The sequence below is a fragment of the Hypanus sabinus genome, chromosome 6 (genome assembly GCF_030144855.1).
Source record: "Hypanus sabinus isolate sHypSab1 chromosome 6, sHypSab1.hap1, whole genome shotgun sequence".
Taxonomy (NCBI): domain Eukaryota; kingdom Metazoa; phylum Chordata; class Chondrichthyes; order Myliobatiformes; family Dasyatidae; genus Hypanus; species Hypanus sabinus.
In genome coordinates this window covers 138,611,908-138,639,571 of record NC_082711.1, presented here as the reverse complement: position 1 = coordinate 138,639,571, position 27,664 = coordinate 138,611,908, and the positions used below count along the sequence as shown (strand labels likewise).

The 27,664-nt window shown below is 48.1% G+C and overlaps 1 protein-coding gene across 2 annotated transcripts in view; it reads right to left on the bottom strand.

Moving 5' to 3' along the window:
* The window catches only part of rasa4 (RAS p21 protein activator 4), a 317,606-nt gene that overhangs the window by 62,284 nt on the left and 227,658 nt on the right, over window positions 1-27,664 (bottom strand). For both annotated transcript variants that reach the window (XM_059973035.1, XM_059973036.1), the window contains 5 exons: window positions 19,767-19,936; window positions 18,261-18,398; window positions 13,727-13,862; window positions 11,726-11,846; window positions 10,693-10,754 (listed from right to left, as the gene is read on the bottom strand). In XM_059973035.1, the coding sequence (XP_059829018.1) occupies window positions 10,693-10,754; window positions 11,726-11,846; window positions 13,727-13,862; window positions 18,261-18,398; window positions 19,767-19,936 (627 nt within the window). The remainder of the gene's footprint in view (window positions 1-10,692; window positions 10,755-11,725; window positions 11,847-13,726; window positions 13,863-18,260; window positions 18,399-19,766; window positions 19,937-27,664) is intronic.

The window sequence follows — 27,664 nt, the reverse complement described above, 5'->3', positions numbered from 1 at the left end:
ACCCCGTTCCCAAACACTCTTCCAGTCTGGTGACCCCGTTCCCAAACACCCCTCCAGTCTCTGGTGACCCCGTTCCCAAACACTCTTCCAGTCTGGTGACCCCGTTCCCAAACACCCCTCCAGTCTCTGGTGACCCCGTTCCCAAACACCCCTCCAGTCTCTGGTGACCCCGTTCCCAAACACTCCTCCAGTCTGGTGACCCCGTTCCCAAATACTCTTCCAGTCTGGTGACCCCGTTCCCAAACACTCCTCCAGTCTGGTGACCCCATTCCCAAACACACCTCCAGTCACTGGTGACCCCATTCCCAAACACCCCTCCAGTCACTGGTGACCCCGTTCCCTAACACTCTTCCAGTCTGGTGACCCCGTTACCTAACACTCTTCCAGTCTCTGGTGACCCTGTTCCCAAACACTCCTCCAGTCTGGTGACCCCGTTCCCAAACACCCCTCCAGTCTCTGGTGACCCCGTTCCCAAACACCCCTCCAGTCTCTGGTGACCCCGTTCCCAAACTCTCTTCCAGTCTGGTGACCCCGTTCCCAAACACCCCTCCAGTCTCTGGTGACCCCGTTCCCAAACACCCCTCCAGTCTCTGGTGACCCCGTTCCCAAACACCCCTCCAGTCTCTGGTGACCCCGTTCCCAAACACTGCTCCAGTCTGGTGACCCCGTTCCCAAACACTCCTCCAGTCTGGTGACCCCATTCCCAAACACCCCTCCAGTCTGGTGACCCCGATCCCAAACACTCCTCCAGTCTGGTGACCCCGTTCCCAAACACTCTTCCAGTCTCTGGTGACCCCGTTCCCAAACACTCTTCCAGTCTGGTGACCCGATTCCCAAACACTCCTCCAGTCTGGTGACCCCGTTCCCAAGCACTCTTCCAGTCTGGTGACCCCAGTCCCAAACACCCTTCCAGTCTGGTGACCCTGTTCCCAAACACCCTTCCAGTCTCTGGTGACCCCGTTCCCAAACACCCCTCCAGTCTGGTGACCCTGTTCCCAAACACCCTTCCAGTCTGGTGACCCCGTTCCCAAACACTCTTCCAGTCTCTGGTGACCCCGTTCCCAAACACCCCTCCAGTCTGGTGACCCTGTTCCAAAACACCCTTCCAGTCTGGTGACCCCGTTCCCAAACACCCCTCCAGTCTCTGGTGACCCCGTTCCCAAACACCCCTCCAGTCTGGTGACCCTGTTCCCAAACACCCTTCCAGTCTGGTGACCCCGTTCCCAAACACCCCTCCAGTCTCTGGTGACCCCGTTCCCAAACACCCCTCCAGTCTGGTGAACCTGTTCCCAAACACCCTTCAGTCTGGTGACCCCGTTCCCAACACTCTTCCAGTCTCTGGTGACCCCGTTCCCAAACACCCCTCCAGTCTGGTGACCCTGTTCCCAAACACCCTTCCAGTCTGGTGACCCCGTTCCCAAACACTCTTCCAGTCTCTGGTGACCCTGTTCCCAAACACCCTTCCAGTCTGGTGACCCCGTTCCCAAACACCCCTCCAGTCTCCGGTGACCCCGTTCCCAAACACCCTTCCAGTCTCTGGTGACCCCGTTCCCAAACACCCCTCCAGTCTGGTGACCCTGTTCCCAAACACCCTTCCAGTCACTGGTGACCCCGTTCCCAAACACTCTTCCAGTCTGGTGACCCCGTTCCCAAACACTCTTCCAGTCTGGTGACCCTGTTCCCAAACACCCCTCCAGTCTCTGGTGACCCCGTTCCCAAACACTATTCCAGTCTGGTGACCCCGTTCCCAAACACCCCTCCAGTCTCTGGTGACCCCGTTCCCAAACACCCCTCCAGTCTCTGGTGACCCCGTTCCCAAACACTCCTCCAGTCTGGTGACCCCGTTCCCAAACACTCTTCCAGTCTGGTGACCCCGTTCCCAAACACTCTTCCAGTCTGGTGACCCCGTTCCCAAACACCCTTCCAGTCTCTGGTGACCCCGTTCCCAAACACCCCTCCAGTCTCTGGTGACCCCGTTCCCAAACACTCCTCCAGTCTGGTGACCCCGTTCCCAAACACCCTTCCAGTCTCTGGTGACCCCGTTCCCAAACACCCTTCCAGTCTCTGGTGACCCCGTTCCCAAACACTCTTCCAGTCTCTGGTGACCCCGTTCCCAAACACCCCTCCAGTCTGGTGACCCTGTTCCCAAACACCCTTCCAGTCTCTGGTGACCCCGTTCCCAAACACTCTTCCAGTCTCTGGTGACCCCGTTCCCAAACACCCTTCCAGTCTGGTGACCCCAGTCCCAAACACCCCACCAGTCTCTGGTGACCCTGTTCCCAATCACTCTTCCAATCACTGGTGACCCTGTTCCCAAACACCCTTCCAATCATTGGTGACCCTGTTCCCAAACACCCTTCCAGTCTCTGGTGACCCTGTTCCCAAACACCCCTCCAGTCTCTGGTGACCCCGTTCCCAAACACCCCTCCAGTCTGGTGACCGTGTTCCCAAACACCCCTCCAGTCTGGTGACCCTGTTCCCAAACACCCTTCCAGTCTCTGGTGACCCTGTTCCCAAACACCCTTCCAGTCTGGTGACCCCGTTCCCAAACACCCCTCCAGTCTCTGGTGACCCCGTTCCCAAACACCCCTCCAGTCTGGTGACCCCGTTCCCAAACACTCTTCCAGTCTGGTGAGCCCGTTCCCAAACACTCTTCCAGTCTGGTGACCCCGTTCCCAAACAGACTTCCAGTCTCTGGTGACCCCGTTCCCAAACACCCTTCCAGTCTGGTGACCCTGTTCCCAAACACTCTTCCAGTCTCTGGTGACCCCGTTCCCAAACACTCTTCCAGTCTGGTGACCCCGTTCCCAAACAGACTTCCAGTCTCTGGTGACCCCGTTCCCAAACACTCTTCCAGTCTCTGGTGATCCCGTTCCCAAACACTCTTCCAGTCTCTGGTGACCCCGTTCCCAAACACTCTTCCAGTCTGGTGATCCCGTTCCCAAACACCCTTCCAGTCACTGGTGACCCCGTTCCCAAACACTCTTCCAGTCTGGTGACCCCGTTCCCAAACACTCTTCCAGTCTGGTGACCCCGTTCCCAAACACTCTTCCAGTCTCTGGTGACCCCGTTCCCAAACACCCCTCCAGTCTGGTGACCCTGTTCCCAAACACCCTTCCAGTCTCTGGTGACCCCGTTCCCAAACACTCTTCCAGTCTCTGGTGACCCCGTTCCCAAACACCCTTCCAGTCTGGTGACCCCAGTCCCAAACACCCCACCAGTCTCTGGTGACCCTGTTCCCAATCACTCTTCCAATCACTGGTGACCCTGTTCCCAAACACCCTTCCAATCATTGGTGACCCTGTTCCCAAACACCCTTCCAGTCTCTGGTGACCCTGTTCCCAAACACCCCTCCAGTCTCTGGTGACCCCGTTCCCAAACACCCCTCCAGTCTGGTGACCCTGTTCCCAAACACCCCTCCAGTCTGGTGACCCTGTTCCCAAACACCCTTCCAGTCTCCGGTGACCCTGTTCCCAAACACCCTTCCAGTCTGGTGACCCCGTTCCCAAACACCCCTCCAGTCTCTGGTGACCCCGTTCCCAAACACCCCTCCAGTCTGGTGACCCCGTTCCCAAACACTCTTCCAGTCTGGTGACCCCGTTCCCAAACACTCCTCCAGTCTGGTGACCCCGTTCCCAAACACTCCTCCAGTCTGGTGACCCCGTTCCCAAACACTCTTCCAGTCTCTGGTGACCCCGTTCCCAAACACCCCTCCAGTCTGGTGACCCCGTTCCCAAACACTCTTCCAGTCTGGTGACCCCGTTCCCAAACACCCTTCCAGTCTGGTGACCCTGTTCCCAAACACTCTTCCAGTCTCTGGTGACCCCGTTCCCAAACACTCTTCCAGTCTGGTGACCCCGTTCCCAAACAGACTTCCAGTCTCTGGTGACCCCGTTCCCAAACACCCTTCCAGTCTGGTGACCCTGTTCCCAAACACTCTTCCAGTCTCTGGTGACCCCGTTCCCAAACACTCTTCCAGTCTGGTGACCCCGTTCCCAAACAGACTTCCAGTCTCTGGTGACCCCGTTCCCAAACACTCTTCCAGTCTCTGGTGATCCCGTTCCCAAACACTCTTCCAGTCTCTGGTGACCCCGTTCCCAAACACTCTTCCAGTCTGGTGATCCCGTTCCCAAACACCCTTCCAGTCACTGGTGACCCCGTTCCCAAACACTCTTCCAGTCTGGTGACCCCGTTCCCAAACACTCTTCCAGTCTGGTGACCCCGTTCCCAAACACCCTTCCAGTCACTGGTGACCCCGTTCCCAAACACTCTTCCAGTCTCTGGTGACCCCGTTCCCAAACACCCCTCCAGTCTGGTGACCCCGTTCCCAAACACCCTTCCAGTCACTGGTGACCCCGTTCCCAAACACTCTTCCAGTCTCTGGTGACCCCGTTCCCAAACACCCCTCCAGTCTGGTGACCCCGTTCCCAAACACCCCTCCAGTCTCTGGTGACCCTGTTCCCAAACACCCCTCCAGTCTCTGGTGACCCCGTTCCCAAACACTCCTCCAGTCTTGTGACCCCGTTCCCAAACACCCTTCCAGTCTCTGGTCACCCCGTTCCCAAACACCCTTCCAGTCTGGTGACCCCAGTCCCAAACACCCTTCCAGTCACTGGTGACCCCGTTCCCAAACACCCTTCCAGTCACTGGTGACCCCGTTCCCAAACACTCTTCCAGTCTCTGGTGACCCCGTTCCCAAACACCCCTCCAGTCTGGTGACCCCGTTCCCAAACACCCTTCCAGTCACTGGTGACCCCGTTCCCAAACACTCTTCCAGTCTCTGGTGACCCCGTTCCCAAACACCCCTCCAGTCTGGTGACCCCGTTCCCAAACACCCCTCCAGTCTCTGGTGACCCTGTTCCCAAACACCCCTCCAGTCTCTGGTGACCCCGTTCCCAAACACTCCTCCAGTCTTGTGACCCCGTTCCCAAACACCCTTCCAGTCTCTGGTCACCCCGTTCCCAAACACCCTTCCAGTCTGGTGACCCCAGTCCCAAACACCCTTCCAGTCACTGGTGACCCCGTTCCCAAACACCCCTCCAGTCTGGTGACCCCGTTCCCAAACACTCCTCCAGTCTGGTGACCCCGTTCCCAAACACCCCTCCAGTCTGGTGACCCCGTTCCCAAACACCCTTCCAGTCTGGTGACCCTGTTCCCAAACACTCTTCCAGTCTCTGGTGACCCCGTTCCCAAACACCCCTCCAGTCTCTGGTGACCCCGTTCCCAAACACTCTTCCAGTCTGGTGACCCCGTTCCCAAACACTCTTCCAGTCTGGTGACCCCGTTCCCAAACACTCTTCCAGTCTGGTGACCCCGTTCCCAAACACTCTTTTAGTCTGGTGACCCCGTTCCCAAACACTCTTCCAGTCTGGTGACCCCGTTCCCAAACACCCTTCCAGTCACTGGTGACCCCGTTCCCAAACACTCCTCCAGTCTCTGGTGACCCCGTTCCCAAACACCCCTCCAGTCTCTGGTGACCCTGTTCCCAAACACCCCTCCAGTCTCTGGTGACCCCGTTCCCAAACACTCCTCCAGTCTGGTGACCCCGTTCCCAAACACTCTTCCAGTCTGGTGACCCTGTTCCCAAACACCCCTCCAGTCTCTGGTCACCCCGTTCCCAAACACTCTTCCAGTCTGGTGACCCCAGTCCCAAACACTCTTCCAGTCACTGGTGACCCCGTTCCCAAATACCCCTCCAGTCTGGTGACCCCGTTCCCAAACTCTCTTCCAGTCTGGTGACCCCGTTCCCAAACACCCTTCCAGTCTCTGGTGACCCCGTTCCCAAACTCTCTTCCAGTCTGGTGACCCTGTTCCCAAACTCCCCTCCAGTCACTGGTGACCCCGTTCCCAAACACTCTTCCAGTCTGGTGACCCCGTTCCCAAACACTCTTCCAATCTGGTGACCCCGTTCCCAAACACCCCTCCAGTCTCTGGTGACCCCGTTCCCAAACACTCTTCGTCTCTGGTGACCCCGTTCCCAAACACTCTTCCAGTCTGGTGACCCCATTCCCAAACACCCTTCCTGTCTGGTGACCCCGTTCCCAAACACTCTTCCAGTCACTGGTGACCCCGTTCCCAAACACCCCTCCAGTCTGGTGACCCCGTTCCCAAACACCCCTCCAGTCTGGTGACCCCGTTCCCAAACACCCTTCCAGTCACCGGTGACCCCGTTCCCAAACACCCTTCCAGTCTCTGGTGACCCCGTTCCCAAACACTCTTCCAGTCTCTGGTGACCCCGTTCCCAAACACTCTTCCAGTCTCTGGTGACCCCGTTCCCAAACACCCCTCCAGTCTGGTGACCCCGTTCCCAAACACCCCTCCAGTCTGGTAACCCCGTTCCCAAACACCCCTCCAGTTACTGGGTTTTTTTTCTCCCTGACTTTAGTATTGGTTTATTAGTGTCTCGTGCAGCAAGACACAGTGCAAATGTACAGTGCACGCTGTTTATACGGATCAAATTGTTATACAGTATATTGAGCTGGCATAAGGTCAAACAATATCCAGACAGAATGAAGGCTTTAGAAGAAGGTACAAGGTAGATTGTGAGGTGAAGGTCCATTCAAGAGGCTGATAACCGGGGGGGGGGGGGGGGAGGGAGTGCCTGTCCTTGAATCTGATGGTAGGTGTTCGCAGGTTTTTGTATCTCCTGCCCGATGGGGGGAGAGGGAGTGTCTGGGATAGATGCTGATTATGCTGATGCTACTGAGGCATTGAGAGGTATAGGGAGTGTTGGTTTCCGTGATGGTGCTGAGCTCTGTTTACAACTTCTTGTGGTCATCTACAGAGCAGTTTTCATATCAAACCACGATGCATCCGATCGGAATGAGAGAATCCTTTCAGTCACTGGGAGCCCTGGCATAAGCGAGTGTGGAAGTGGGTAGGGTGGCCAGTTTAAAGAGAGCGTGGGTAATGTGGTCCCAGGGAGTTGCGTGGGAGAGTGGGAACCGAAGCCCCAGTGGCATGCGAGGTTAAACGGAATGGCGGCTCTGAGGGGTGCGTGAGAAGAGGGGCCCCCGTGGCTGTAACTCCAGCCCTACGTTGCAGCAGGCAGGTCGCTGGGTGACTATCAGGAGAGAGAAAGTACCCCCGTGGCCGTTCACCTCAATGATAAGAATATTGTAGAGGAGGACGACCTACTGGGGTGGGAGGAGGCTGCAGTGACTGGGCCTCTGCCATTGAGCCTGGTGCTGGGAAGGGAAGTGGGGAGAAGAGGACTGATAGGGGATTCCACATTTAGAGGAGTAGATAAGAGAATCTGTGGACGTACTAAAAGATAACTGGATGGTATGTGCCGGCTGGTGAGGTGGAGGGCTGAATGAATCCATCGGCAAGAGCCTGTTTATATACTCCTCCATAGTGCTTCTCTCTGGGCCTGAGAACGTGTACAATAGACCCCATGGAGGATGAGTACCCGGCAGGAGATCTACAGCATAGTCATCGAGCTGGGGCGGTGGAAGAGTCGATGCCTTTCCATTGCTGAAGACCTTCTTCCAAATCCTTGTAGAAAGAAGGGATCTTGACTGGTGTGGGCATTGCAACATTCTTCCGAGGACATCTCCTGAGGCTCCTGAGGTAGAGGGCAGGCCACAGAGTCTCTTCCACAGGTTCACGAGAGACTTCTGTTGAAACAATCCCAATCGAAGTTCATATCTGATTACAGAGACTTGACCAAACCGGCGTCCAAATCCTCATCTATATCTCAGACGACGGCAAACCGTCTTTGTCCTCCTGGGACTAGATCGAAGGGTCTACTTTTTGCAGGCTTGGCTGCTATTTTTGGGCATCTCCTTGGTGAGCTTCTTGGCTTGCTCCTGAACTAGAGATCCTCTCTCTCCAATTCCAGCACCCTCCCGACTAGACAGGGTCGGGACTCACACGGTCCTGTTGACTGGACCCGGCTCGTCTGCCCTTGGAGGCAGGACTGGGTCTCCCGAAGGTTCCAGGTTACTCTGTCTCCTCCTCGGCCAAATGCCTCGGGAGAGTCTGGTGGTCAGAACATTCCCCTTTGCAAAGACTTGACCATGCGATGATCTTCCCTTCCTCACAGTTCATGGAAGGTTTATGCTTGGAGCGCCAAGGGTGCCCGTGGATCAGGGGTAAGTGAGGAGAATCAATGAGATGGAAACAAATATCCTCTGTACGTTTCCCTATCCCCGCTTGGAAAACCGATGTCTGCTGCAGGATCTGTCTGGACCCAAGAGGACGTCTATCCAGGGCGGCTATGGTCATGGGTTGGCTCAACTCCTGCAGAGGTACATTAAACCAATGGGCTGTCCCCAAGTCCTGGAAATTGCCAGCTGCCCCAGAGTCTGCAAAGCATTCACCTCTTGCTGGTGCTTTTCCTGGGGATCTCCACCCTCGGTGTGACACCAGGATCAGTAGGCTTGGGAGTAGCAGCTACCACCATCACAGTCCTCTTGACACTGGACGGTCTGAGCTGCAGCTTCAGACATTCGGCCCTCAGGTGACCTGCTTCCCTGCAGTAACGGTGGCTCTAACACCGGGACCGTTCATTGGCAGAGAGTCTCCTGTGGCTGATCTGACAGGTTGCTGTTCATCAGATGAGCTGGTCATTGCCCGAGGTCAGGAAGTTCCGGGCTTGGCCTATCTGTCCTTGACCTGTTGAGATAATCCCACTTTCACTCTGCCAGACGATTATTGAGGCTGATGGGCTAATTGATCAGAGCTTCGGCCTCTCCCAAGGCAAGGACATCCTTTAGTTCGCCTCGGAGTCTGTGGTGATATGGAGTGGCCAAGGTCTCCCCATTCCAGCTACGTTCCTTGGCCAATGCCCGCAGCTCAATAGTGTGGTCAGCTGCTGACCCGCTACCCTGACACACGTTCATCAGAAGCTCTGTTAGGTCTGGCGGGATAATGGAACATCCTCTTCGGGGCGCTTATGAAGTCTTCCAAATCAGAGCAAATCTCCGACCTCCGCTCCCAACATGTGGTGGCCCAGGCCAGGGCTCCCCAGTCAGGAGAGAGGTTATGAAGTCCCCTTTCCGCGTTCCATAGGGAACCGGGACAGCTGGAGTCCAAACACCAACGAACACAGAGTGAGGAAGCTGGGTCACTGTTGAATCTCTCTGGGGTCGGAAGATGGACTGACCCCGCAGAGCGACTGGTAGCTTCACCCGAGTGACTCTGGTTTTCTCCTAGCGACAGCTGGCGTATGGCAACCTGGCGGGTGTGTGTCTCCCAGCTCTGTCATGATATTTTCTCACCGCGGTTACCCAAGCTGACGAGAAACTCCGACACCCCACTGGGTCCACGTTAGGCTCAATTGTATCATGACCAGAGGCCTAAGGACTCAAGTGCTGGGATATCTGAGACTAGAATCAAGACACAATGCGAGACTGAGACGAGAACAGGGTTCTAAACTAGATGCAAAGTGAAAATCCAAAGTTGAGCTGACAATTGAGCACTGAACCTCGGTGCAGGTGCTCTTTAAATATTAAAACCCTGGTGCCAAAACATGGCTGCCAATTAGCGTGGCAGGACTGAATCTTTAAAGGGGCCGCACCATCTATTCTTATTCCAGAAAGTCAGGGCATCTAAACCCCAGAAACTGGCACGGTCAAGTGTGTGTTGTAACAGGCACACATAAAAATAGACCAAAGTCAGCATGGTTTCCTTGAGGGCAAATTCTGCCTGACAAATCTGTTCAGAGTTCTTTGAGGAAATAGCAGGCAGGGTAGACAAAGCAGGATCAGAGCATGTCGTGTACTTGGACTTTCAGAAGGCCTTTGACAAGATGCCAAACATGAGGCTGCTTAACAAGATAACAGGAAAGATACTAGCATTGGTTGACTGGCAGAAGGCAAACAGCGCGAATAAAAAGATCCTTTTATGATTGGCAGCCAGTGGCTAGTGGTGCTCTGCAGCGGTCCGTGAAATGACGGAACAGATGCAATGGGCTGCGTGTCTTAATTCATCTCCTATGTCTTATGATAAGAGTGCATTGGCAAGGTGAGAGGGAAGGGATCACGGTAATTATTACCGGTGAGCTGCCAGTTGCTGAAGCATCTGGCTCTGCCAGTGTCCTTCAGTGGATTATCGGGGTTTTACTGTAATACATTTAGAAGTTTTTAAATTTGCTTTTGATTGCATGTGCTAAAGAGAGAGATGCAGTATTTTACTTGCTAAATTTGGCTCCATTAAAGACAATATAAACATGAAACTGAGTCCAATCCATTTGTTACCGACTTCACTTGCTGTGTACTTGCCACTTTACTCCAGATCCCCAGTGCTTTGGCTCTCATTTTTAACCTGGTGTGAATGATCAACTGCACAGATTAATTAACCTTGTAATCCTTTTGATAATAACAATGACCTGTGCTACCGTAGTTTCAGTGCAGGAGAACGCCCCCAAGGTATTGCAACGGGGATATTGGTAAAGTGACCAAAAACTGGGGCAAAGGAGCTGGTCTTCAGAAGGATCTCAAAGCAGGTCAGGAAAATGGGGCAATGCACCAGTTTCTCAGAGTTTAGGAAGAAGTCTGTCTCCTGATAGTGCGCAAAAGAGAGTAGTGATGCGTGTAAAAAGCCAATTCTTAGAAAATGAATGTTTATCAAAAATATAAGGCACCATATTGTGAATCTAACACCACACTGGTGTCAGCATTCCCCCGTATGATATTGTCCAACCGACGACTGCTGCCTAGGTGAACAGACATTGAGTCTCACTGTTACCTTCACTGGAACTGACTGGGGCTGTGGTGTCATTCCTCTCTTTGTGTTTCATGTACTTTTGTCTGTAAACAAATGAGAAAAATGTTACGCAATGTGCCACAATAATTATGAGTGTCATGTTAAAGAACAAACTGTGCAGTAGATAACAAATGTTACATGAAACAAACTATCACAATAAATATTGCATTACTAATCACTACCAATTTACTGGTTGACTTGCTGGACAAATCATCCATAATAATAATAATAATAATAAGAACAACAATAATAATGTTAATGTGAAATCAGATCTCCTAGCTTGGGAGTTTGGATAGAGTACAAGAGAGCTAAGCTCCACCATGGACGGTCCCAAGCCCGGCTGCGAAAGGAGGAGCACAGGGCTGGCAGCTCCATCCCGTAAAAACCCTGCGCTACAGAAACACCACCAGAAGCTCCAGATACCTCATCCTTGGGAGAGAATAGGTCTCTGATGGACTGTCCCATGACAGAGAACCCTGGCAAGCTGTTGCCCGTGACCTATGCCACACCAGGGGTGATGCACTTGGGAAGAGGAAGGTGTGATGATCTGAGATCAGTAGCAAGTGGCTACGAAACCATTGATGTTGAAAAAGCCCATCTGTTCCCCTTAGGAACAGATTCAAGACCTAGGGCAATTTTGACTTTTTAGGCACATTGGCCTTGAGCAAGTGTTCTCAGTTAATGCTTTATGTGTAATTCATGTAACACATACATTGTTGTGAGTCACCCAGTACTGTACCCACAATATTACTGCAGTCTGGTGATCTCCAGACCAACCATTGTGGTGAAGGACAGGAGCGGTCCCTGATCTCCCTGTCCTATCAGTCATTGTTAGCTACAGACTCCATTCCCAGTCCTGTGACCATGGCGTATATCCCAGGATAACCTTCGTAAGAGGTCAGGAAGATTTATCCAATCATGTTCTTCACACAGCACAGCACAGGAAATAGTCAACGGGAGGACGTTGATTTAAACGCCCTTGAAGAGTGTTACACTTCCTCAATCGGCTACTCACATTAACGTGTCCCGGATTGCAAGCAGCTGCCTGTAGATCAGATGGGATTCTAAATCAGGATTAAGCGGATCATTCCACTCCTGGAGCGTCACACCAAAATGGGTTTTGTCACATCCCGGAGCTGACAGACAGAAAGACATGGACAAAATCACCTTTTGCTCAGCTATTTCTCCCACTAGATCTCAATTATTCCACTCTGGGAAATTAAGGGTTCTTCTTTTTTTTGATAACGTGCATTTTTATCATATTAGTTATGGCCTTTCCAAATCAATCAAATTTGATTTCCTGCCTCTGCTGTGACTTACTCACTTATTCATCAATGGCATTTCACAGCGAAAATAAACTTATTACCATGGGGAAATGTAATACTAATGATGCCGGTTTGGAAATTAATTTTTAAGCGTTTTTTAAAGAGAATGCACGGAGTACAGACAATTCATCAGACGGCAGGTTGGAGAATGAGCCAGGAAGACTGAGTGAATTGGGCAATTGAATGTGAGAGTGTGTGAGTGAGAATGTGTGAGGGTCTGTGTCAGACGGACAGCAAACAGAAAGAAGGTCGAAGGAAAAGGCAATTGAAGACTTGTTTGAGGAAGAAAAGGCCACGTTTCCCATGTCTGTGTAACAGTTTTCCCACAGTGACCAGTTATGACACACACGCTCAGTCCATGTTGTGCTGACCCATATAATCCCGAAAAAAAGTACTAAACCCACACTATCCCATAACCCTCCATTTTTCTTTCATCCATGTGCCTGTCCAAGAGGCACTTAAATACCCCTAATGTTTTAGCCTCCACCACCATTCCAGGCAAGACATTCCAGGCACTCACAACCCTCTGTGTAAAAAACTTACCCCTGATGTCTCCCCTAAATTTCCCTCCCTTAATTTTGTACATATGCCCTCTGGTGTTTGCTATTGGTGCCCTGGGAAACAGGTACTGACTATCCACCCTATCTATGCCTCTCATAATCTTGTAGACCTCTATCAAGTCCCCTCTCATTCTTCTACGCTTCAAAGAGAAAAGTCCCAGCTCTGCTAACCTTGCTTCATATGACTTGTTTTCCAAACCAGGCAACATCCTGGTAAATCTCCTCTGCACCCTCTCCATAGCTTCCACATCCTTCCTATAATGAGATGACCAGAACTGAACACAGTACTCTAAGTACGGTCTCACCAGAGATTTGTAGAGTTGCAACATGACCTCTCTACTCTTGACCTCAATCCCCCTGTTAATGAAGCCTAGCATCCCGCAGGCCTTCTTAACTACCCTATCAACCTGTGCAGCGACCTTGAGGGATGTATCCGATGGTCTCCATAATAATTTGCAACAACGTTGGCTAGAATGATAGCCAAAGCAGTGCACTCAGTGTTACCCAAGGATAACCGTGTGTTTGTTATTATTGGAATCCCCACCCCACCTCACACCTGCTGAAGAAGGGTCTCGGCACAAAACGGTGACTGTTTGCTCTGATGCTGCGTGGCCGGCTGAGCTCCTCCTGCAATCTGTGTGTCACATGCCTACCGAGCAACTCAGACACACATCTGTCCATAAACTAATACCACAGTCAATGCACAATATCAGATTTTAAAAGACACGTTCTTGAAGCAAGATCTTTGGTTGATGTTAGAGAATATTTCAAATTCAGACTGTGAACATTAAAAGAAAGGAATTTAGTTAATTTACACAACTAAGAAAAATTATGTCACATCTAGAGGCAGTATGTGAGCAATCACCAAGTTGCTTTTTGAAATGGATGAGTGACCAGGTTCCCAGTATTTATTTGTTTCTGTGTATTTGCATAGTTTGCCTTTTGGACATTGGTTATGTGGAGTTTTTCATTGTTCCTATTGTATTTCTTTGTTCTATGGGGATTGCCTGCAAGGAAGTGAACCTCAGGGTAGTATATGATGACGTATATATACTTTGGTAGTTAATTTACTCCGTATTTCGGAACGTTTGCGACAGTGCACGAAGCCGCGAGAACAAGGCACTGCAGTACCTGTTTTCTCCTTTTGGTGGCAGCAGCCCCACTTCTCGCCTTTGAACACTCCAGGGTGGTAAGAGTTGAGCATTTGTTCGTTGCTGACACAGTGTTTCCTCAATGACGACAGCCACTGGTTGAGCTCATTCACATTCTGAAAGGAAAATAAAACAGCTCTTCAAAACACGTTTGAATTTTCAAGAGGAGGTGCACGGGTTAAGGAGGCACACTGAAGTTATTGTATTATGATACAGGCTGGGACAGCCGACAATTATTACACTGCAACACGCACAAGATGCTGGGGGAGCTCGGCAGGTCAGGCAGCACCTATGAAAGGGAATAAACAGTCGATGCTTCAGGCCGTGACCCTTCGTAAGGGCGGAAAAGGAAGGGAGAAGATGCCAGAATAAAAAGCTGGGGGGTGGGGGGGGGGGGATAGCTAGATGGAGATAGGCGAAGCTGGTGAGTGGGAAAGGCAAAGGGACAGAGGAGACACGCTCCCCGGTAAGACACATGGCGGAGACACGCTCCCCGGTAAGACACATGGCTGGTAGAGTACATGGTCAATGAGTCGGTGGGCAGCAGTGGAACCCCAGTCAGCTGCACAGTAGTTCACTGCTTCTCCTGCAGAGTCAGCATCCTCCCATTACAGACCTGTAAGTAATAGGGGAAGCATCGGTGACACAGCTGACAGAGCCAGTGACCCGGGTTCAGTCCTGACCTCAAGCACCATCTGTGTAGTGGTTCAACATTCTCCCTGTGAATACATGGATGTTCTAGTTCCGGTTATAGGAGGCAGAACCTGCGGTGGGGGGGGGGGGGGGGTACTGAGAGAGTATAGAAAGTGGGATCACTATAAAAGTAGATGGTTGATGGTCAGTGTGAATTTGATGGGCCGAAGGGCTGGTTTCTGTGCTGTATCTCTCTCTGTGGTTCTCAGACATTGAATTAGATTTTATCTTGGGGTGGAGTATGTGCATTGTTTGCACTGGTGTCTAAGTGCTGTGCAGGGAGACGCACGCCTCCAAACAAATCTGAAACCACGGCATCTCTCACTCTCAGCAAATGTAGAAGACCATAAGACATTGGAACAGAGTTGGGCCATTTGGCCCATCAGGTCTGCTCCAGCAGTCAATAATTTATTTTCCTTCTCAACCCCATTCCATTGCCTTCTCCACGCAACAAAATCCACAATATATGCCAGTGATTTTAAATGTTATTTTGATTCTCAAAGTTCAAAGTCATTTATTATCTAAGTACACATATATGAAACAACCTTGAGATTCATCTCCTAACAGGCAGCCACGAAACAGACAGCCAAATAAACCCATATAAAAGAAGACTAACACCTAATGTGCAGTGAATAAAAACCACATCAAGCCCATAAAAATATGAATAAACTAACCCTTAAGAAAGAGTATGGACTAACACCCAATGTGTGATTAAAATAAACAGCATCGAGCAGTAATTGCAAGCAAATCATGTTTCTGAACTGAATTCCACAAAGAGTGTCGCACAGTTCAGTGCAGAGCGGAGTAAATGTCATGGAACAGTGATGTGAACTGGTCTGTACTTTGCCTCAGGTCCTGCCACCCTGATCTTTTCAATCTTGCTTAAATCTCCGCCCAAACGACAGGTTCTGCTGCTTGAATACACCAGACTGCACCACCTCAGTTTGGGCAGAAAACCTCCGTCCGAACATCGTGTTCGGAAGCGTCGATACGCTCTAGGGCCTGGACCACGTGGCTTCGATTCGGCTTGTGCCCGACCTTTTACGCTGTCAGTGATGGGCCCGCCACCTCACCTCGATTCTGCCACGTTAAATTACCTCCAAGTCCAAAAGGAAGTTACAGGCGATTATTTACAATTATTGTTTGCCAGAAAAAGTGTGGTTAACAAAGTATTTAGTTGCTTTCCTTGTTTCATCAGCCACCAAGCAGAGATTGCAGAGGCTCACCAGCACCAGCTTAACCAGACTCTGATTCTGATTTTAACCTTTGATGTCTTTACTATTTGAGAACCTATCCATCTCAACTTTAAATAATACACAATGTTTTGGCCTCCAGAGCTGTGCGTGGCAAAGGAATTCCTCCTCATCTCTGTTCAAAAGGGACATGCTCTTAACATGAGGCTGTGTCCTCTTTTCCTAACTCTCTCTCAACTGAAAACTTACTGGAGATACGTCTCTACCAAATGAGGTGTAAAGCACTCTTCCTCTCTGGGGCACCCTGGGTTAAGCTGGTGCATATCTCAAGTCCTGGTTAGGTGACCACTGATGCCAGGCAGACTGTTGTGTGTTTAACATTTCAATAATATTTGAGTAATCTTGGTTGATGAAGCATTTGTGTTCATTTAAGTAATTCATTACAGGTTATACGTACAAATACGTGAATTGTGTATGTCATCGTGCCTATGTGCAGGTCTCGTTTAAAGTAGACGTAAACAGTGATTCCACTCAGCCCGGTTTTCAGTCTCTTTCCTATACGCTGATTCATCATCACTTATGTTTTGGCCAACAATAGTAGTGTCATCGGCAACCTTAAATGTGGTATTGGAGCTGTGCTGAGCTGTACAGTCATAAGAATAAAGCAAGTAGAGCTGGGGGCCCTGTACTGATGGAGGTTGTGGAGGAGATGAACGAACTGACGGGGGTCTGCAAGTGAGGAAATCCAGGATCCAGGGGATCAGTAGTGGAGGGTGTATTGGCTGGCAGCTTCACAGCCCAGTATGGAAATTCCAATGCCTTTGAATGGAAAATCTACAAAAGGCAGTGGATTTGGCCCAGCACCCCATGAGTGAAACACTAAGCACGTCTACGTGAAATGCTGCTGTAGGAGAGGAGCATCCATCATCAGAGATCCCCATGCTTTCTTCTCACTCTGCCACCAGATAGAAGGTACAAGAGCCTCAGGAGTCACATCAGCAGGTTCAAGAACAGTAACTACTCCTCAACCATCAGACTCTTGGAATAAAAGAGGATAACTACACTCGCCTCATTATTGAGATGTTTCCCACAACCAATGGTCTCACTTTAAGGACTCTTTATCTCATGTTCTCATTACTTATTGCTGCATATTTATATTTGCATTTGCAGTTTGTTGTCTTCTACACTCTGGTTGATCTTTCCTTGATCCTGTTATAGTTATTGTTCTACAGATCCCCAGGAAAGTAAATCCCAGGGTTGTAAATGGTGACATATATGACCATTGATAATAACATTTACATTAAACTTTACTGAATGCTGAGCTGTAGTCAATGAAGATCATCCTAACGTCTGCATCTTTGCTGGTCAGATGTTCCCGGATTGAGTGAAGAGCTAATGAGATGGCATCTGCTGTTGACCTGTTGTGATGGTAGACAAATTGTCCCTGATCCAAGGCACTTCTCAGGCAGAAGTTTTATCACCGACCTCTCAAAGCACTTCATTACAGTCGATGCTACTGGATGATAGTCATTGAGGCTGGTTACCACGTCCTACTTAGGCACAATTATAACTGAAGCCTCCTTGAAGCAGGTGGGTAACTCAGACTCTTAAGTGAGAGGTTAAAGATATCGGTGAGCACTCCAGCCAGTTGATTAGCACAGGTCTTCAGTATTTAGCCAGGTAACCCATCTGGGCCAGATGTTTTCCATGGGCTCACTCTCCCGAAGGATCGGCATCAGAAGCTGAAATCACAGGGTTGTTGGGGGCTGTTGGCTTTTGTGAAGGTGCCTCCATGTTTTGATGGTCAAAGTATAAAAGGCGTTGAGCTCATCGGAGAGTGAAGCCCTGTGCTCACCTATGTTGCTTGCTTTCACAATGTAGGAGGTGATAGCATTCCCATACCTCTTGCAGGCATTTCTCATCACCAGATTTTCCTGGTCCCTCTCACCTGGGTGCACTCTTCTACCTTCCCTTCCGGAATCCACTCACTATGTAGAAGCACATGCCAGTAACAGGAAGAGTGTTAGCTGTATTGTAATGAGTCCTTTTCAGAACCGAATGCCAAGATCGCAGCTGCTAGACTAGAAGATGACAGCTGTGAGAACTCACAATGGATCAACAGAATCTCACATTCTCAAACTAGCACAATGTTTTGTCATGGGGGGGAAACCCAAGGACACTGGTGAACTCAGCAGATGAAATTTTCAGTCACTAAGGGGCTTTCATAGACAGTGTCAGTGCAATAAACAACAGTTTCTCTCTCTACTGCCCGTTATGCCGCTGGCATTTAGGGCAGCAGCGAAGGTCCTCCATCTTGGGCAGCGTTCAGGGGTTCCTTCATCATGTCAGTAGCTTGGTTCATGCAAGTCCCGGGTGGAGACTCAGGGATACCTTCACACTCAGATGCAGAAAGATTCTTCATTGCTGTTCCCATAACAATTTTGTTTAACCAGTCAGGGTTGTTAGTCCAGAGCAAACAACAGACCTAACACAATTAAAATGCGGTGAAATTATTTCTAGGGCTAGGCAATCAGTGGAAGTTACATTTTGCATGTTCATACATGAGTTTGAGGATAATAGTTCACAAACAGTGAGTGTTATATTAGGGTGTGGAAGAGTATGACGTACCTTGCACTGTAAGTACATGATTTCAAATTGTCCTCTGCCATCTGTTGAAATGATCTGCATGACATATGGGCTGCCAAAACACTTCTCATCAACTTTCTCAATTGCTCTGATCTTGGACAGTGGAATAAATGCACTGGTCTGTAAAGGAAATCAAACAGCATAGTCAGGTCATGGTTAGAGCACAAGGTATGTCACGTCTGCCTGGGAACTGCCTTTCACCACTGAGGTTCTGCCTGTCTTCCAGAGTGTAAGAACGTTCAGTGCTGAGCAGGGCTCACAGTCTGCCACTGTTTTCCTTTTTATAAAACAATTAGATCCTGTCTAGCTCATCATGTGACCTGATAGAGGCGTATAAGATGATAAGAGGTATTGCTCGTGTGAATAGCCAGAGGCTTTTTCCCAGGGTTGAAATGGCTAACATGCGGGGGCATAGTTTTAAGGTGCTTGGAAGCAGGTACAAGGGGGATGTCAGAGGTAAGTTTTTCACACAGGGAGTGGTGGGTATGTGGAATGCACTGTCAGCGACAGTGGTAGAGGCGATACAATAGGGTCTTTTAAGAGACTCTTAGATAGGTACATGGAGCTAAGAAAAATGGAGGGCTATGTGGTCAGGAAATTCTAGGCAGTACATGGCCGGTACAACATCGTGGGCTGAAGGGCCTGTAATGTGCTGTAAATTTCTATGTTCTAATTCATCTTTGCACAGTACTGCTGCTACAAAACACCAAACTTCCAACTTTGACTCTGATTCTGAGGTGTGCATGCCCACACCCAACTGTACCGGACGTCGAGGGGTAACTTCACCAACCCTTGGAATAGAAGGTCCCACCCTAACAGCCCAAACCAGCTTAAAGCAAGTACGGGGTGGAAGCACACCAGCCGCTGTCAAAACTGTCTTCTAAATGTCTCTTAATAATCAAAAACATTTAAATTGAAGCAAATAATTTTAGAAAGTAGTAAATAAATATAAATCAAAAGAAAATGAATAGCATACACTGTACTAAATAGTTAAAACTTCTAATCTTAATATAAAATATATTAAAAAATTCTTCTTTGCCTCCTAAATCATAGGTCTAGAATGTCCAATGGGGTTTCAATCCTACACTAGTTCCCGACCTGGCATGGATCCAGTGAGGAATCCCAGCAAATCTCACCTTCCGCTGGGAGTTGCTGATTCCAGCTGGGGAAATTGTCCCCGTTAACTGGGGATATGGGTGCTGTTGCTGCACCTTCCTGAGTAGCTGAAGTCTGTATGGTGAACTAGGACTGGAGATGAAATTGGAATTAGAATTGGTTTATCACTACAGTGAAAAGCTTGCCTTGCATACTGTTCCTTTGGTGCTGTTGAACAGGAGTGTTGGCCCAGTGATGACAAAGCAACACCTATGTGTGTGGGGGTAGAGATCCTGTGACTGGAAAAGGAACATGGAGCTCCTATGGGCTGGGAGACCGCCCTGGACAGATTATCCTTCATGCAGTGTTAAAATTACTGAAAAGGTGACCCACCTTCGCATTTGGCATTTTGGCATAACACAGTGATTCACAGTTTAAGCAAAAATAATGCTTTTTGAAGTGAGATGACGTCAGGATCCCTCTCTCCTTGGCTCGGTGCATTAATAAATATCCTTCTTTAATGGTAGATGTTTGCAGTGTCACACGTCTTTGACGATCCAGCTCTGAAAAGAAAGAATATTGATGCAATACTTGTAGAGAAGCAAGTGTTATAACTTCACCTACCCCAAATGCAACCCCTCTCCCTCAAATGGAGGGATAACACAGACATACTCCGAGCTTATTCTATGCTATTAAGTTAGGGATCCAAACAGGATTGTTTGACAAGGAGCTGACCCACAAAACCCGAAGTCCCCTTGTGTCAAAACCTCTGCTGGAGTGCATTGGAACTCCTGAGAACTAGCATCTTGTTCCCACCTCTTCCCTTTGAACTGTGTTTCAATTATGATTGCTATTGGCCAATGGCGATGTCTTGCACTTGTCCAGTTTAGTGCTGGATGCACTGGGACTGATGAAATGATGCAGTCAAACCCAGGACTTTACCAGGCAGGGACCGATCCACACCTCTGGAGAGAGATGATCCTGTGGAGGTAGGAAACATAATGAGATGGAGCTGTGGTTTGAAGCTTGGGAACCAATTGCCAGAATAGGAGTTGATTTTGGATTACTATTGTGACATATAATGAGATACAGTAAAGGTTGTCTTGCAAGATGTTTATATGATTATTTATTTATCTATAAATGGGATATTCCCTTCCAGCCCTTCAAGCCATGCCACTCAGCCAATCAGGGGGCAATTTACAATGACCAATCAACCTACCAATCGGTGCTTCTTTGGACTGTGGGGGGAAACCAGAGCACCAGGAGGAAACCCACATGCTTACAAGGAGAATGTACGAACTCCTTACAGGCAGTGCCAAGAATTGAACTTGGTTCACCGGTGCAGTAAAGCTTTGTGCTAACCACTATCCTACCATGCCACCTGCTGGTCAAATCCTGACACAGTGCATTGTGGTAAAACAAGGTAAAACAACCATGCAGAATAAAGTGTAACAGCTGCAAGGGAACGGATGTGTAGGTGCACGATCATAACAAGGTAGATTCTGAGGTCAGGAGTCCATCTTATTGTACAAGGGATTGATTCAAAAGCCTTGTAACAGCTGCCCTTGCCTCTCAAAGTCCAACTCTACGTCCCCGTCGTGAGAGGTGGAAGTGGGTAAGGCTGGCCCAACAGGGCTCTGGTGAGGCTGTACAGGTCAATCCCCTGTAAAGTGGACACAAAGGATTACAGAAACATTGATAAACTCCAACCATACCATCGACTTTGGACAATGGAAATGGGAGGTCATCAATGGCCCGTGCTCCATTGGGAGCTAAGGGCCCAAGGAGAAGACGAAGAAGTTGTTGTTGAGCCCAGTAGAATGAGCTTTTAATCCTTTGAATCTTCAGCCTGATGGGAAGGGGTAGAAGAGAGAATGTCCGGGGTAGGCGAGGTCTTTGATTACTAAGGCAGTGGGAAATATTGACAGAGTCCATAGTGGGGGATGCCATTTCTGTAACGTGCCCACAATCCTCTGTAATTTCTTTCAGCTACATGCAAAGCAGTTGTTATACCATGTATTGATGAAAATTGATGCAGGTTCAAGGGGTCATGTCAAATTCTTTTAGCAGCCGGAGGAATTGGAGGTGCTGGTTGGCTTTCTACATGCTGTTATTTACCTTATAAAGAAAGGATCCTATTCAGAATTTTTGAAGTTTTGTTTTTCCTCTACACCTGTAACATATTTAATATACATATACCTATGACCTGTTAAATCATAAATATTGACTGTATATTAGAATAATTAGTACAGTTGGCTTAAAAGAACTTTAGCAGCTAATGGAGACTATGGAGGGGGGCACAGAGGTAAATGAAAGACACAAACGGGTTGCCAACAGAAAAAGGTTGAGAATCACTGAGGTAGAATATGCAAACACTAAAGGCCAACATCAGAATCACCCCTACTCTTGAAACCTTGACAGAGGATGCTTGCAGACTGAAAGCTGCCATGCCACACTTTGTGACTCATCGTCAATATCAGGAGCACCTCAACCCGCAAAGCAAGGAAGCCTGGATTGTTGATTGAAATGTTTTCTGCATTCACACCTGGACAGGGCTGGTAGCTGCAGTGCTGGGTACCTGAAGCACTGACAGTCACCAGGGACACTCACCCCTTCACAGCAAACAGCTTGGAAAACTCCTGCCACCTTTTTTTGTCAGCTGTTTACCCCAGTTCCTTTCTTTACCCATTTCTGATCTGATGAACACACAATTGCTTCTTTTTTTGCTGTTTTTTTGGCATTTCTAGCCACTTAATTTTGAGGGCGGAGTTGTCGAAGCCGCCTGGGGCATTGTGAGAGGATGCCCAGCTTGGGTTGGAGTATGGGAGGATTGGCTAAGGGTAGTGCATGACTCAGCTTGTGACTGTGACTGTAAAGCGTATTCAGCTTGAATCTTGAGTGTTCCTCTGTGTTGATCATGATTCAGACCAGTGTGGTTGTAAACCTCACCAGGACCAAACCTCAGGTGTTTTACAACTGTTAAATCACTTAGCTGCACCGGATGCTGGAAAAATAGCACCAAGATCCGTACAGGATAAAGTTTGTCCTCACTACTGACTGGCGTTACTTCAGAAGTGTGCACAAATACTAAGGTCACAGAGTCATAAAGTACTACAGCATGGTCACAAGCCCTTTGGCCCATCTAGCTTGTGCCATGTCTCATCTGTCTGTACCCAGTTCATACCCCCCCACCCCTGTCCCTATCTAAACTTCTCTCAAATATTACAATTAAATCCAAATCTTCCACTGGCAATTTGTTCCACACTCACACCACCCTCTGAGTGAAATAGTTCCCCTTCAAATTCCCATTAACCAGTTCACCTTACAACCTAAACCTGCATGCAGCCACCCTAACTGTACACCTCCTCATTCTCCTGAGCTCCAGGGAATAAAGCCCTAGCTTTCTCAATCTTTCCCTATAACTCAGGTCCTCTAGTTCTGATTCATCCTTGTATTCTAAAAGATTATTGCTATCTTTCCTGTAGATATGTAGCAGTACTCCAAATTTGGCCTCACCAATGCCTTAAACAGCTTCAATGTAACATCCCAGCTTCTGTATTCAGTGCCCTGATTTATGAAGGCAAATATACAGTCTGTTTTATTTACAGCCTAACTACCATTTTCAAGGGATTATGGATCTACTCTATATTCCTAGATCCCTTTGTTTTACTGCTCTCCTCAGTTCCCTACCATCCACTGCGTATCTCTAAACCTGGTTTGCCCTTCCAAAGTGCAATACCTCGCACCTGTCTGCATTAAATTCCATCTGCTACTTTTCAGCCCATTTTCTCAGCTATTTCAGATCACCTTGCAAGCTTTCTCACTGTCCACCACGCCCCCCAAGCTCGGGGTCATCTGCAGATTTGCTGATACACTTTGCCACATTATCATTTTAATCATCAGTATGGTTGATAAACGACAACAGAGCTCCAGCCAGAGGCACAGTCGTCTCTACTACCAGCTCGGGAGAATTAGTGTGGAACAGGTACCAGTATTTTGACAAAGGCCACAGATATACTGTACTAAGCTCTACAAAGATTTGCCAAGTGGGACCAAACTAGTTCAGAGCTATGCTCTCTGTCGAGGTCATGGGTCAGACTTTGTTTATTCTTTAGTTGCTTTTTAGGTTTGTAGGGATGGTTTTGAGGAAATAGAGGGGAGAGTTAGGGGTTCAGAATAAGGATGCAGGGCAATGATGTCAGGCCCCTGCTCCACATTCAACAGTCAGCCACATGGATGTGGGTCATCCACGTTCAGAGGTCGGGCCAGCAGACCAGCATGGACAAGGGTGCTGACCCACGCCTAGGGTCAGCGAGTTGTCGGCAGGTTTTGGAATAGGAGTTTCGGGCCAGCAGGAGAAATGAGTGACAGTGACCCCTAGGCAAGCCGGAGTTTGAGGAGTGTTCAAACTCCTCAGCAAGTCATGGGCTTGAGGCATAGCATTTGGTGACTGGCGAGTCCTGGAGACGATACCAAAGACTGAAGTCCGAACATCGATTGGAAACATGGAAGTCAAGTGCTAATGGCCCGAGCCCTGTGTGAATCTCTGGGAGTCCTCCTGGGAAGTCCAAGTCCAATGTCTATGGATCTGAGTCTGCTGGAGGCTGAAGGTGGCCTGACCTGGGGTTAGAGGAATGTTTATGTGTGTGGGTGCATGTTAAGTAGAAAGATGGTTTGTTTTGCTGTTGATGTTTTGTCTTTCTGTTTTATTGCTTTCTGTGTTGTATCACTGAGCATTGTGGGCATACTCTGTCACAACTGGAATGTGTGGTAACACCTTTGCGCTGGCCCCAGCACATCCTCAGCTGTGCTGCTCGTTAACACAAACGACACATTTCACTGCATGTTTCGATGGACATGTGATAAATAAATCTGAATCTTATTATCACTCTCTGGCTTCCCACTAAACTAATGCTAAAAGCAATTGACTACTTCATCTTGAATACCAAACAACGTAACTTTCTGGACCAGCCTCTCATGCAGGACTTGGTCAAAGGCCTTTTTAAAGTCCATGTAGACAACATTCACCACTTTTACTTTATCAACCTTCTTGACAGCCTCCTTGAAAAACTCTATAAGATTGGCTAGATGTGACATGCCATGTTACCATGACTTGTGAAGGCTATTCACTTCCTGGGACAATGGGTCCCATATTTTGCAAAGCTCACTTTCTAAACACAGAAGCTACCACTTGTAAGATCAAACAGTTGTAAGTAAACTTCCAACTAATATTTCTTTGTTTAGCTTCAATGTCATAAACGGGAGCCAGTCTTCAGTTCTTAAAACATAAATGGAAATTTGAATTTAAGATAAAGTACTGTCTATAGAGCAGCTTTGCAAACAACCTCTGTGTATAGCAGATCCTCTATTTGTAGAAAGTAGGATATTAGTCACTGCACCTGGTTTATTGTTGCTCAAGAGATGCAGTATCAGACAACGGGTTATTAAATTTGGCTTGTTTCAAAATAGACAATGTTGACAAAATAGACTAAGTTGCTTAGCTCAAGGAAGCTTGCAGACCAGATGAATAATATCATTTAGCAAATCAATGATTGATCTATTACTGTTGGAATTTTTATGTACTCAAAGAACTTACCTTTACAGCATTAATGGTGGGAGCTAGGATTTATACCTCCAAAGACCTTTCGGACTGTTTGTGTAAAAAGGTTATCTGAGGAGTTAGCCCATGCGTGTGAAGTCACCCAAGTGGCAGAAAAGGGTATAAATGTAGAGATCAGTTCAGGCTTATTAGGAATGGTCCAGTAACATAACGAAGAATGACAGAAACACAGGGTGAACTAGAATCCATTCCTCTGGCTTTGATATCTGCAATGGATGATTCATTCATCTGCATCATTGGTATGTCTTTTTAGTTTATAGGATTTCTTTTAGAAATGGTTTGTAATTTGGAAATGTTTAAGATAGAAATCCTCTGTGAGCTTTAAATATGCTTTAAGAAAGTTGTTTGGATTTAGGTGTGTATCACTGAAAATAAATGTCTTTTAAACTACCTTGTTAGCTGGAAGTATCTACTCCTTGATAGGGAGAGGGGACCCATCACTTGAATAGTGGGTACTGGCAGCTAAACACACCACGGAGAACAAACAGGGAAGTGAACTAGTCTTTGAAAGTTGGGTAGTGCCAGTGTAATCTCCTATTTGTGAGAGTACCTGTGGTTGTTTATATCCAATTGGGCTTAAGGTCTTTTTTGCATTTAAAACTCAATACATATATATCACGTCCCTTCAAATACTTTCCAAAAATTTGCCCACAACTGATGACAAACTCACCAGCCTATAGTTTCCTGGTTTATTCTTAGAGCATTTCCTGAATAACGGAATAATATTAGCTATATAGAGTCATAGAAAAGTACAGTACAGAAACAGGCCATTTGGCCCATCTGGTCCATACTGAACTGTTTAAACTGCCTAATCCCATTGACCTACACTGAGACCAGAGCCCTCCATATCCCTATCATCCATGTACCTATCCAAACTTCTCTTAAAAGTTGAAATTCAGCTCACAGGTAACACTTGTGTCAGCAGCTCGTTCCACCTCCAGTTCTCTGTTACCTCAGTCGTGGCTAAAGTGATTATTACAAACAATTACAACAGAGAAAGAGGCCATTGAACCTACTGGATCTCTGCTGGGTCCCAACAGAACAATCCCACCCGGTCCCGTTCCTCTTCCAATCTCTCCTGTGGTTTTCTGTCTCTCACATGGCCATTATCTTGCCTTTGACCCTCCTGTCAACTACCTACAATGACAGCTAAAACTTACAGTGGCAAATTAACCTTCCTTTGGGATGTGGGAGGGATCTGGGGCACCCAGAAGAAACTCACATGGTCATAGGGAGAATTTGCAAACTCCACACAGACAGCACTAGAGGTCAGGATTGAACATGGGTCACTGGAGCTGGGAGGGAGTGGAACCAATTCAAAGATTGAATGACAATTAAACTTGAACTTGAGATTCGTCTCATCCAATGTATATCTTCATGTACAGCCACCAGGATTCCGACTGAATCACTTTGCAGAGTCAGGAATTACATGTAATATTCTCCACCTAACACTGATATGGTGACTAATATTAATAAACCATTGGCTGATTAGAGCTATGAGTTGTTTGTAAAAAGGAGATGTGTGATTATATTCACAACCATCTCAAAATGGTGGCACGGAAAAGGTGAACAGATGTTTAATCTTTGGCTTTGCATTGCTGCTGGCTGCACCAGGTTTAGCCTGGACATTGGATTCATGGTGTGTGCAGTTTTCCCCTCACAGTGAATTCATTGTTTCTCTTAAGATTTCGGTTTAGACATTTGTCAAGGCAACTCTGAGGGAACAAGCTTTGCAAAGCTGAAAATCACATTAATGCAGCGTTAACCAAAGCTGCACATTTTTCCAGGTCTCTTAATAAGAGTCATTAACACTTCCTGCTCATTTTGGTGTGAGGTTTTTGTTGCTTAGCATTGGTTTTCCGAAGTCCAAATAACCACTGACAGCTGTGTCACGCCCAAAATTCATCTCCAGCAAGATTTTCAACCACATTGATCTGAATACAGACAGGCACTGTTAACTTGCAGAAGGACCCGATTTTACAAATGTTGAAGGCGGGAAAGGAACACTTCTTAAAAGGACTATCACACTGAAGCTGCACGCACTCTGCACACACACAGCTTACTCTACACTCTTGCCTACACTAAGGACCCACCCTTTGATCTTCACACACCGGGCTGCAACCCAAACTCTCTCCCAACACTTATCTGCCTAAACGTAACACCCCTCTTCATGGACGCCCTGAGAAATGTAAATGCCCTTCTCTAGCATTGGTGGTGTTGGTTACCCCCTCCCTCAACTCTCAATCTCTTAACCTCAGGTGATCTATGCACCTTGTAATTCACCAGTTACTGCAGTTCCACTCCACAGGATAGTCTTCCTTCCACAGCAGGGCTGTAGACATCTGCTTGCACTGTAGGCTTCTCCAGAGTGCTAGCAGCATTGAAAGATTGTACTCACATATCTCGAGAGATCCCCCTGACAACCTCCTGCCAGGAGCACCTGCCCAAGATTCTAATGGGTTAGCAGGGGCTAAAAGGGAGACCCATTTTTGGTACCCATTCCCTTATTTTTTTAAGTAAAGCATACAGACGAAGTCCTGTTCACTTATTTTGTGATCTTCCAAAATAATATACTGTATTCCAGAAATGGATTAGTACTATTACAGTTCTATCCTCCGTGGTCATCTTGTACATCTTTCTTCAGGTAACAATATTAAGACCATAAGATATA